The sequence below is a fragment of the Phytophthora sojae genome (assembly GCF_000149755.1).
Source record: "Phytophthora sojae unplaced genomic scaffold PHYSOscaffold_12, whole genome shotgun sequence".
Lineage (NCBI taxonomy): Eukaryota > Oomycota > Peronosporomycetes > Peronosporales > Peronosporaceae > Phytophthora > Phytophthora sojae.
The window spans coordinates 532,022-543,935 of NW_009258126.1; the positions used below are offsets into that span (position 1 = coordinate 532,022).

The following is an 11,914-nucleotide window of genomic DNA, read 5'->3' on the forward strand; positions in this document are numbered from 1 at the left end:
CTTCCGCACCGACTCGAACTGCGAGTCAGTCAAGTGAGGAAACTCACTTCGGGCCATCGTGGCTCACAGACCTGAGCCACCGAGGATTCAGGTAGACCAATCTACCCGCGTAGGCGTAGAATTGACTACAAGTGCTACCAAGTGCGACGGGGTCACACAGCACAATGCACAGAGGAAGTGCGTGCGGATATTACTATCCAGGTGAACAGCAGTTCACCAGTTCCCGGCCTCAAAGGGAACGGTTTGCTACAAAGGAGTAGGTTATATGACTGACTGTATTTTGGTAGAGGTTAACTTGGTCGTAATACAAACTACAAGTTAACTATACAAAAGCCCACGCAATTGGCTTGCGGAGCTACTGGTACCATGTACCATGTACTCGGGAGAGTGACACCCGTCACTCCTCATGTAATGGGACACTTGATTGTACCCCGTTACACTTGCAGTGAGGTGCTCTAGCGTAATCCCCAAGCCTTTCCACGACGCGAACGTTTCGTACAGTTTGACCTTGTCGGCCATCACAAGTTCGCTGTAAAACGTGGGGTCGTTCAATTTATCCACCAACGCCTTGTTCTTCGTCTTGCTGAACGTTTCCGAGCCGGCGTCAAGCTTAGATTTGAACCAGTTCACTCTCTCTTCGTCGTCGTCCAGAGGGCTCGTACGCAGGAATCTTTTGGCGTGAAGGGCATCACCGGGTGTATGCACCGCATCCGGCTGCCCCACCGCTGCCGGGACCGATGCCGCGGTGGATTGGGCGGTGCAGTTGGAGTGGATGGCAGCCGCGTTGACCACGAGAGCGGCAGAGCGCATGCTTGCTTTGAATAGATCGGGGGAGGGGCTGACGAGTCGAAGGTAGGGACGGCCCTACGACGATAGTATGCTTTGAGGGCTACGAAGAAAGTTGTAGAATGAACGAACGGTGCCCTTAGTTGGGGCCTGGACTCGAATGGAGGGTTGGCCCTGATGCACCGCATCAATATGAGTAAATTTCGTACAGCTGCTTAGACAGAACGCTGGGTGTCCCGTCAATATGAGTAAAGGTTCCATACGTGTCGAGAGGTGCTGGGAGGAGTACAAACTTTGGCGTCCAAAGTACACTGCATGTCATCAGTGTTGACATGCTGTGCGCATTTTTTGTCACCACGAACCTACAAGATGATGATCAAATAGGTTCATGATAAAACATGTTGTGCAGAATCACCACAGCTCTACTGAGTGAGAGGAGGTGTTTAGTTCGGGGTACACGGACTGGTGGTTCGTAGTTCTCATGAGCAATATGACACCTCTATGGAATTCAGACAATACGGACATACCCGGCAATACCCAACCGTGTGTTTTGAGCTAGCTACACCATATTTTTCAATTTGCAGTTGTGACTACTTGACGCGGAACGCTAGGCTCCTCGAACGCTAGGATAAAAAGAGTGTCGGGTTAAATTTTATTTAATTACATCTTGAGCTAGGAAGTACGAAGTAGTATACTTACTTCGAAGTATTTTTATCCGTTGGGATCTCCTGGGTTCGCCTAGAAGCCGCTGTATCTACCCGGTATGTCGCTTCAACAACAAAATATTTCTGGGATAGCAATAACCCTATTGTGGCGAGCCCAACACGGATTAATTAGGCACCTCGGTAACTGAAGCGTGAAGCCGGAAAACTGGTCCTGGTAACCGAAGCTAACTGATTGTCGCCTGTGCTCTCCATTTCCATCCATCGTGATAGATGGAGAACATCTGGAAAGCGAGGGCTGTCGAGATCAGCAATACCGAGCTCCCTACAAGTCCTTTTGATCAGCGTTGTCAGTTGTCGCCGCGCGCGGTGCCAATTCAACTATTCTTAAGTAAAAAAGTACAACGCGTGCTTTCAGTGCTGGACTTAGTGCCGAACGCGCGCACCAAGTACGGTCAGCAGTAACGAACCCTCACTTCTTTTATCCCCTCGCGCACAAGTGCGTCTAGTACCAAGTTGCTGAAGTCAACGTTAAAGGAAGAAACAAACAAACGTTTGTTGGAAAAGGTGAGGCGCCGCGGGGATTGAACTCACAACACACCTGTAGAACATAGCTCGTTAGACCGTTACACCATACAGGCGCCCCGGTCGTCGTCCCTTCGGGCTGGGACTTGACACTGTCTGATTGTATATTCCAACAACGTTTGCGTGCGCAGATATGATGGTGGTTAACGGGTGAAAGGTTCGTCAGCATCCTGGTAGGCTTTAAGTCAATTTAGCAGAGAATGCGGCTGCGAAGCAAGCGCAGGAGATAATGGAAACGCAAATTTACAAGAAAAACATATTGTAGTGAGCAAGTAACTAGTAGGGATTAGAGCTTCTTCGTGCAACGTGCCACTTTGCTACTCGTTGAATTGTTGCTTTGGCGATTGCGACGGCGTGGAGATGCCCCCACTGACCTCACACAAACTTCGTTAGCTATTCCAGCCTACGCATAGCTCTCGTTGCTACCGAATGAGGAGCACCGCGTACCAATTAATGAATAGAGTTCAACCGTTTACAAAACAAAACGACTGAAATGCATCGCTTCATTCGTGCACATACATGCTTAGAATTCCGTTCTCATTCTTCGCAGAGGTATGTAGCACTGTGATAGACGAAATGTTGTCATTAATTTGACTCCCAACTATACGGTACGGTGTGACCGGGGCAGCTGTTGTCATTTTAAAATGCGATTTACGTAGAACCTAATGGGTGGCTAGCCCAATTCACGGAACGAGCCTTGACACTAAGATTGCCGCAGTCCGAATACCATCTGTAGTATACTTGACGCTAATCACCTTGTAGTCGTAGATTTTCTGGATGTAATTTTTCAGCTCGGTTGTGAACTGCAGAATTATGATGGAAAAAGCTACGCCGTTTATGCCAACCACGCAAAAGCTAGGAGCCTTCTCGAAGAATGTCGGCTACCCTTGGCTGTCTCCTCAGCAGAACAAGAACAGCGAGGCAGACCCAGGGGCGGACCTACATACAAACTAGGGCCCCCCCCCCCCCCAGATTTTGGGAAGACATCACACTTACCCCCCCCCTATTTCTGAGCTGTCGGATCGACGTACTCCCCTATTTTTGAGCCGCATATAGACTTACCCCCCTGTTTTTGGCCCGGCCCCCCCTCAGATTTTGGTTCTGGGTCCGCCCCTGGTGTAGTGTATTCCAGGTTTCACCTTGGTATCACCGCAGTCATGGACCCGATAGCGTGTCGCTGCTAGCGACGGTGAACCCACGTGAGCCACAGGTAGTGGTAGAACATCTACCTTGTCGCATTTTTCAAGTCCGCTCGACGACGTCGGTTGAAACAGAACCAAATGGCTGTATTAAAATGTGTCACGAGGCCCAAACCACGATGTTGACACACTTACGACAACCCTCCGTTGTTGAATGGACTCACGCTGTCGCGTTCACACTGGTGTCGAAGGTGGTCAACTCGTCGCAGATACTGGTTTCCCCATTCTCGATTTTATTCGAGGTTACGACCACCATGAAAGACGAAATCGCATCGTTGATGACGATATCCTCGAAGGTCGACACGCCGCCCATAGTAGTCCTGAAGCGCTTGCTCACGCCAATGCAGCCCCCGTCGATGTAAAAGACCACGTGCGCGTCGGGATCATAGGCGTAAGTTGCTGTCTTCGGCAATCCCGTCCACTTAGCGGATGATACCACATCGTTGTAGCCTTCGCACACCAAGTTGAAGCAGCGGTTCGACTTGGTAATCTTGATCGATGCGAGGCTGGAGCGATAGTAGGTGTCTCGGTAGAGCTCCATCTGTCCGGAGAAGTCACCTGCAGCGAGTGAGGCGGCGACAGTCAGGGTGAGAAGGAACGAGGCCATCAACTCACACATTGTAGAGGGCCGTGAACACTTCTTGGTCTTGGGAGGGCGCAGATTGAGGAATGCGAGCATAAGACAATGTATTTGGTAATATTCATCGTCATCCGTGCATTTATATCGAAACATGACTATCCATATCTGTTTTCCCAGTATGTTAATAAAGAATTCGTCGCTGCTTCTTCGAATTCCATGAAGTATGCAGTTATCTGACGTACGAACGTACCTCGGAGTGCCCTTTGATTAATATTCCTGGTGAGCTTCCTTTGACGAGCGTATAATTAAGGGTGGTGCCTCACTCAAAGGGATGGAAGAGACCGATCCAGACCGGTGCCCCCTGCCCACAAGATGAAATCAGTAATGACTGACGAAGATAGGTCGCATCCCTGATTTTCTCTGCTGGTGTGTGCGGTCATATACAAAACTCATTTTGGTAGAAGTTTATGTATCAGGAAATACTCAGCAGGATCAAATGCTCTGTATGATGCAAGTTTCCGAAACGACGCCTGGTTCCGAATCTTATAGTAAAAGCCGAAAAGGGACCAGGCCAATGCACATAAGAAGCCTCACCGTTTTCCACAGACCAAATTAATTAGCACTGACTGGGCACCTCTACCTTTAACGTCCATGTGGGGGTAGACCTCAAGCTCGCCATAAATATCTCAGAATGGATTCAACTAGTGTTCGCTGCAAGCACAAAAAAATAAAACAGAAGATAGTTGCTGCGTCGAACCCACTGTTCTAACCCAGCTAGCCCAGCTAAAACTAACGCACGGGAATCGTAATCTATATTTTGGGTTGATTTGCCGCACATACGGTTTTTCCAATTATCGATACCATCGGAGTTTGCAGCGTGAAAGACTGTAAAATTCTGCTTGATATAAGTTGAGAAAGCATGCAGATTTTTAACCAACCTGTTATTTGCAAAAAATATGAAAATCACCAGATCCTGTATGTTCACGATTCGCAGATACAAGCATAGTTTGCGAAGCTTTACCTCACGATACATAGCGCCTTGCAGCTCCCAACCGTTTTCACTTCCCAATTCGCGTTCAACTAGTAGCAATGCAGCCCCTTTGGTACTGGTGCATCTGCTTGGGGCTTCTCGGCTCCGCGCTCGCTGCTAGTGACGCAGACTTCAACGCAGTCCTCAAGCTGTACTCCGGCGCCAAATACAAGAACTCGTTCGCCACCATCAAGTTCAACTACGCCAGCCGCTGCTACAACTTGGTCTGTGACTCTCTGAACGACAAAACAGCGTCTGCCAAGTGGGACAAGATCCCGACCTCCAGCTCGGACACGCTCGTCTTCTACAGCAGAAGCAACTGCAAGGGCCTCAGAGGAACCGTTCAGCTTTCCAAGTTTGTGGCTGTTAGGAACTTCAACGAGTTGGCCGGCAAGGTGTCGTCCTTTATGGTCAAGACGAAGGACACGACGAGTGCTGCAATCTCCAAGCGGGGTAAGTCGAATGTCTGCGACTGGACCAGTGTGGGCACGGATGGGATTCTCGAAGAAGACCCGACTCTAGCTCTCTCCTTCTGATCTGATCGCTTCGGTGCAATGGACTCTTTGTCTCCCGAGCTACAAATTTGCACAGCGTTGAGTAATTTACACGAGACTAACTAAAAAATAATGCACAGCATGTTACTGGCGCACATTCTGTTTTAATATCCTAGGCTTGTAGTCAATCGTTACTACTGGTCATCGTGTAGTCACAGATCTTCTGGACGCCATTCTCCACTCCAGTTGCGTACTGTAGAAACATAAAGGAAGAAGCCACATCGTTTATTCCAACAGCGCCAAAGTTCGGGGCCTTCTCAAAGGAGGTCGGCCACCCTTGACTGTCTCCTGTGCAGTCGATGCCTCGGTAGAACCTGAGCAGTGAAGTCGTCCCGCCAGGAAAGGAAGCTGCAAGCGGCAAACCTGTCCACGAAGCCGACGAGATCGCGTCTTCGATGTCCCCGCAGGCCAAGTTGAAGCACAAGTTGGCCGTGTTGAACGTGATGGTGATCAGCAGTGACCGGAAGCTCGCGTCCTTGTAGAGCTTCAGCTGCCCTGTCCACGTAGAGCCGTTCACCGCGGACTCGTCTTCCGAAGTCGCATCAATAGTGTAAGGGGTTGTGCTGTGGACGGCGGTAACCAGGAACACTGCCATGAAGTAGCTTAGTGCTGCTAGCAACTCCATGATCTGTGGGTTGCGCAAGTTACAAACTGAGTAGCGCGTGCGCTGCCGATAAAGACTGTTACCCGGCTCAGCGTCAACCAGGACCCAAACACCAACGCAACGAGGAATTGGGCGCTTACAGGTTCAAACAAACACAACTGGATGTATTAAATGTGTTACTGGGCCCAAAACACGTAGTTGATTCACTTACAACAAGACGCCGATGCTAAGATGGACTCAGACGGTGAGTTCACGCTGGCACGGAGGGCTCTCGAGTTACTGCAGATGCTGGTTTTCCCATTCTCGATCTCGTCGGAGGTTTCGAGCACCATGAAAGACGAAACCACATCGTTGATGTCGTATCCACGAAAGACGCCACGCGGTTCCACGCAGTCGAGAAGCTCTTGCTCTAGCCCGTGCAGTATGTGTCGACGTAGAACACGATGTGTGCATTCTTCTCGCCGTCGTAGCTTGCCGACGTCGGCAGTCCTGACCACGAGACGGACGATACGGCGTTGTTGTAGTCACCGCACGCCAGGTTGAAGCACCGGTTAGACCTCGTGAAGGCGAAGAGTGCGAGATTGTTCCGGTAGTTGATGTCTCGGTAGAGATTGATCTGCCCCGAGAACTCGCCCGAGGTGACCGAACATGAAGCTGCAAACGCCAACAAGAGTAACAGCGAGGTCATCGTCACAGGCATGGGCGTGAAAATGTCTGGGCATTGGAAGGACGCAGATTGAAGAATGAGAAAGTGAAGACACAGGATCGTTCTCATATTTATCAAGTAATCGTTGGTATCGAACTGCGCTCCAAGATTCTAGTCAGCTAAAATACTTCATGTCACGGCGCTCTGACTTAGAAGATGTGGTTATACGGTTGAAGTCAACATAGGATCAACCGTACCACTTGAGGTTGTGCTTCCATGGACGAGCGTGGAATTACCGGTGTTCGCGTTGATGGTTGCTCGCTCCGTGTTGCCCTCGCAGAAGGTGATGGTCTTGTCTACGTCGATCCCATTCCTGGCGTACACGATCATCGACGTGATTCTGTTGTCCATTCCATCCTTTGCGAAGTCTGACGGGTATGCATCCCCACTGGCCTTGTATCCTTGCGACGTCCCTTTGCAGTCCTTGTCCATGAAGAACTTGATAACCGGTAGAGTGCCGTCGGAAGAAGTAGGTGTCCATCCGAGCCAAGTGGCGGACGAAATGACGTTGTTCACGCCGTCACACAGGAGGTTGTAGCAAGTTTGAGTCTTGACGTCGTGAAGACTCAAAACGAGATCGCTGAAGTGGGTATCTTGATAGAGGCCGATCCAGGTCGACGTCCCCGCGACACGAGACGAGATCAAGAAGATGCACAAGGTGAAGAGGGTGAGTGACATCCCCCCATGATCTTGCTGACAGCGTTCGTGGCCAAAAGTACATTGACGTGTGGTAGAAGTTTCTGTATCAGGGGCTACGGAAAATATTTGAACGCTTTGTATGACGCAATTTCTTCCTCAACACACCTGCGCAATCAGCAGTTCCGAACGGCAAAGTAAGCCACCACGTCACCTCTTGCATCATCAGAGGTTTAGAGCATTCGAAAAAAAAAATACATTAAGCCTTACCGAAAAAATGTGTTGCATCAAACGTGTCTAGTGTACACATACGCTTTGGATTTGGTTTTCACTTTTGCGCTAAGGATTGCCACAGACAGCGCTAAGTCACAGAAACAAAACGGCATTCGCAGCAGGTAGCAAATTGCTGATTATTCGGCGGACTGGAACGGATGGCCAGAGAAGCGTCTGGTCATGCGGTGCCGCCGCTCCTGGTATTTTTCACGAAAAAGAACTGCAAGGGACCACGGCTACAAGACCTACGGCGAGACCTTCCCCACCGACTTCGCAGCTGCCGGCATCAACGACAAAATCGTGTTGCTCATCGTGTACGACAAGAACTTCATCGATGTTGACAAAACCATCGCGTTCTGCGAGAACCGTGTATACGAGCAATTCCTCGAGTAGTGTTAACGCTTCGGCGCAGTGCGAAGGAATTATAGCCCCCTCAGCCGACAGGGTTATCATTGGATACAATAAAATATCGGACCTGCGTAGCTTAAATGGTTTGCTCATAGCGCTACTGCCAGCCCGCTCATTCATAACACCAGTAGCTATGAACTTGCTACTGCAACTAAACTATTTACACCATGAACGAAGACGAGTTTCACTTATCAATCGATTGTGTCGGGGTGTTGCAACCCCAAGCGACGTATTCCGCACTTTAGCGTAGTGCTTCGAACTACTGAATTCATGTTTGTTTCAACAACATCACTAACCTTGCGTAAAGTTCAGCTGAGAGTGGCAGTGTGACTATGCTTATGATAACTGACTGACCTTCTTCATCTTCTTCACCCGTGGGGCTGGTTTTGCCTGCCTTCAGTCTGTAGTAGAGGTGGTGGTGTTGGCCATTTCACTCATCCCACAAATGTATTCAACGTGATCAGTCCCTCCGTTCTTTATCACGTTGAACGATGAGATCGCGTTGGCTATCCCGTCCAGTTGAAAGTTTGTCGGGAAGTTAGGATCGGCGTCGTCCTGGATGCCGACTTTCCAGTACTTCATTTTGGGGGCCTTGCAGTCATGGGTGCTGTAGAACAGGATGTTGGTGTTGCCGGTGTCCGGAAGCCTGCTCCACTTGGCGGACATTGCGTGCTCGTCGAGGGCTTCGCAGTTGGTGAAGGTGTAGCAGGTGTCGAACGCTACATCCGTGACTCTCGTGAGTCTGTGCTTGAAGTTTACATCGCTGTAGAAATCCACGTGGCCGGCGTGGGTCGTCTCCGCCAGTGTAAGACCGAGAAGCAGGAGAACAATCGTCGAGTAGCCAATCGTCATTGACGCGGTTGCGGTTGCGTCGGAGGTGGCGAAAAGGTGAGTGAAATGGTCGGTCGTCGGTCGGTACAATGAAATGTGTTGAATCCGTATCCACCCACGTGCCCGCATGCAGCATCAGTGGTTTTATCAGTTCTAGAGCAGTCGTATAATCTGCGGTACTTGAAGCACAATGAGTTGTATTATCATGCAAGGGAAATCTCTATTAGTAGTCCTGCCCGTCTAGTTTTTGTTGGGGCGAACACTACTCAATTGATGCGGCTCGAGTGTCGACCGTGGCAGGTTCGGGGCATGTCGACTCCACACTTGCAACATTCCACGCATTGATCACCAGAAAAGAAGAAATGTTGAAGGGGAACAAGGTGGGGAAGCCCAGATCTCCGTCACTCTGCGAATCGATTGGCCACCATTGTACTCGGAAGAGCAATTTCGGTCGCTGTAGAACGCAATCATAGCTGCTCCGCCCTCGAACGCGATTCCGGTCTCTGGCAGACCCTCCCACTTGGCAGACATCGCAGCCGAGGACGAGTCAGCGCAAACGAGATCGTAGCAGACGTCCGTTTGCACATCATTGACGCTCGCGAGCTTGAGCTCGAACGCTGAGTCTTGGAAGAGCTCGACGTAGCCCGCTTGAACGCACAACGCCAACGAAATGCCGACAGAGGCTCCGAAGGTAGCTTTTTGCCGGAGAGCTCTTGATGGACGTGTCGTCATGAGTAGTTCTAGTTCGATGGCGGAAGGACAAGTGAGAGCAGCATTGAAGCGCGCTATCTTTGATCTGTGACAGTTGGCACGGGATGAAATTCTCCTCCTGTGACAAAGCATGGGATGAAGGTGAATCTCACGAATCTCCAGTACGTATCTTTTCGTACTAAAACGTTGGGAACGAGGCGAGGTTTCGTTGCTAGCCTCCACGCTCGTTAGTTGACGATAACCGCTTAACGGGGCTGTCCTACGGATGGAGAAGCTTTACTACACTCACTACAGCTGGGATCGTGTGGGTTCTGTCGGGGAATGTATTCTTAGTTGCTCTGAAACGACCGAGTGGACACGATCAAAAAGATCAATCGGCGTTTCCTGCATTGCAGTTCCTTGACGCACAACCGGTCAATCCTGCAATGATCAACTTTGTACCTGGTAATGTTTAAAATCTACTCAGTTTTCCCAACTCATAGTACATAGAAGTCCGCGTCGTCATAATTTAAACGAAGAAAATAAATTGGATTTCTGGCAAGGAGCAGTACTTTTGCACGAAACAGTAAAAGCTGAGGGGGTCTTTGCCAGCCGGAGCCTCACAAACGCTAAGCCAAAGCAGCGATTGTGCCATTGTCAAAAGCGCCACTTCCGCTTCCAGATGCGCTGTTGTTGATAGTCGCAGCAACGATTTCACCGGACTCGGTCGCACAGATATCCCGCCTGCCGTTCCCAACCTTCTTCGTACTTTTGTGCCAGACCATGAAGGACGAAACCTCGTCGTTGATCCCATCCAGCCGGAAGTTCGAGGGGAAATAGAGGTTGTCGTCGCTCTGCGTCTTAGACCGCCACCAGACGTTGCGCTCCAGGCAGTCTCGGTCCGTGTAGAACGCGATCATTGCGTCGCCGCCGTCGACCATCTTCTCAGTCAGTCCGCCCCACTTGGCAGACGTGACGGCGTCATTCAGCTTCTTGCGTGCGAAGCTGTAGCACTGGTCGCCTTGAAAGCCTGTGCTTGTAGTCTGCACCCTTGTAGAGCTCCACCCAACTCGTTTGAGCTGTGGCGATGAACAGAATGCTGACGATGATGAAGCATGGAGTTGCAAATCTTTCATTAGATCTGTGTTGCTAGTCGAGTTGTTGGCTGTGAGGACAATTGAGAAGTGCGAGATAGGCATTGGCACGGGTGTAAATAAGTATCACAAAGGCAATTCATTTGAAGGATGGTGTTACTGGATATGGAGATTCCGCAAAAATATGTGGACAAAATGCGAGAGCGCGCGCTTCGAAGTATCATCCTTAACTTGATTTCGCGTGTGTAGGCTGAGGGTTGTACTTGCTGCACATACCTGTCGGTAGTTGAGAGAAATGAGCGGGTGTTTCGAAGTACGTACAGAATACGTTTGTAGATCGGGTACTATAGTTGTCGGCAAGTTCGGATGTGTGTTGAGGTTAGAAGCGCAACGTGGGAGACCGCACGCGATGTCAGGGGCGATCAGGCCCTCTAACTGTTCCTAAGCACCTACAAATAAAATGACACTGCCTTGATTCAGGGTGTTATTGCAAGGAGGTTTATTGTTGTAGAATTATTGTTGTAGAAAGTTTGAATGAAACAGAGAAGGTTATCGCACCACCAGCACGAAGGGCACTAGAACCGCAGCATAATACCTTAGCGAGTTATGACAACATAGTGTCTGTGGATTAACACTACCGAGTTATGATAACACGGTACGTTACAGCACCGTCGTTACTGTCCATAATGCACTTGACTGCATTTTAGCCAATAAATGCGCCTTATCCTTATTGTGTGGGGTTTTGATAAATGCTGACCTGTTTGTTTGGGTTTTGATAAATATCCCTTCTCCACCCGTGAGGGTTATGGCGCCTCCGTGGTGGTGGTGTTGGCCATTTCTCTCTCTCCACAAACGTATTTCAGGTGGCCAGCCCCTTTAAGTTTTCTCACGTTGGACGCTGAGATCGTGCCGGCCATTTCGGGAAGTCGGGATTGGCGTCGCTCTGGCCAGAACTTAATAATCGGAGTCTTTAATAATTGCAGTCGTAGTGTAGGAAGTACTTGGAGCATGCATGTACGACCTCGCTATTGAACGCGTGCCAGACGCGTTTCGGCCCCCCGCCGGGGGCCTCGTCAGTGGCTTTACCAATCGAGAAGTGAGCTCTCTCTCTCTACGTGTCCTCCTGGGCGGTCGCCCCTACCAAGCTTCTAGAATCTCCTAAAGATCTGTCGTGGGTACGACTCTGGTGTCGTAACCGTGTACCCCCACCATGGGGTTACACCTACGTGCCTGCAGCACTTCCAACACGTAGCTGCTGTAGAACGCATAGGTGGTG

At 50.0% G+C, this 11,914-nt stretch overlaps 3 protein-coding genes across 3 annotated transcripts; all 3 read right to left on the bottom strand.

Annotated features, from left to right (window-relative positions):
• Nucleotides 1–318: 318 nt before the first annotated feature.
• Nucleotides 319–810, bottom strand: PHYSODRAFT_288881 (hypothetical protein; the record flags this gene model as incomplete). The annotated part of the gene is made up of 1 exon (XM_009538637.1): nucleotides 319–810. The coding sequence occupies one exon, from the start codon at nucleotides 808–810 to the stop codon at nucleotides 319–321; it is 492 nt and encodes a 163-aa protein (XP_009536932.1).
• A 2,582-nt stretch (nucleotides 811–3,392) lies between these two features.
• Nucleotides 3,393–9,586, bottom strand: PHYSODRAFT_528273 (hypothetical protein; the record flags this gene model as incomplete). The annotated part of the gene is made up of 4 exons (XM_009538638.1): nucleotides 3,393–3,635; nucleotides 6,443–6,807; nucleotides 8,458–8,599; nucleotides 9,260–9,586. The coding sequence occupies 4 exons, from the start codon at nucleotides 9,584–9,586 to the stop codon at nucleotides 3,393–3,395; spliced, it is 1,077 nt and encodes a 358-aa protein (XP_009536933.1).
• A 587-nt stretch (nucleotides 9,587–10,173) lies between these two features.
• Nucleotides 10,174–10,743, bottom strand: PHYSODRAFT_306561 (hypothetical protein; the record flags this gene model as incomplete). Its single annotated transcript, XM_009538639.1, has 1 exon — nucleotides 10,174–10,743. One exon carries the CDS (start codon nucleotides 10,741–10,743, stop codon nucleotides 10,174–10,176), a length of 570 nt encoding a protein of 189 aa, XP_009536934.1.
• Between the last annotated feature and the right edge of the window lie 1,171 nt (nucleotides 10,744–11,914).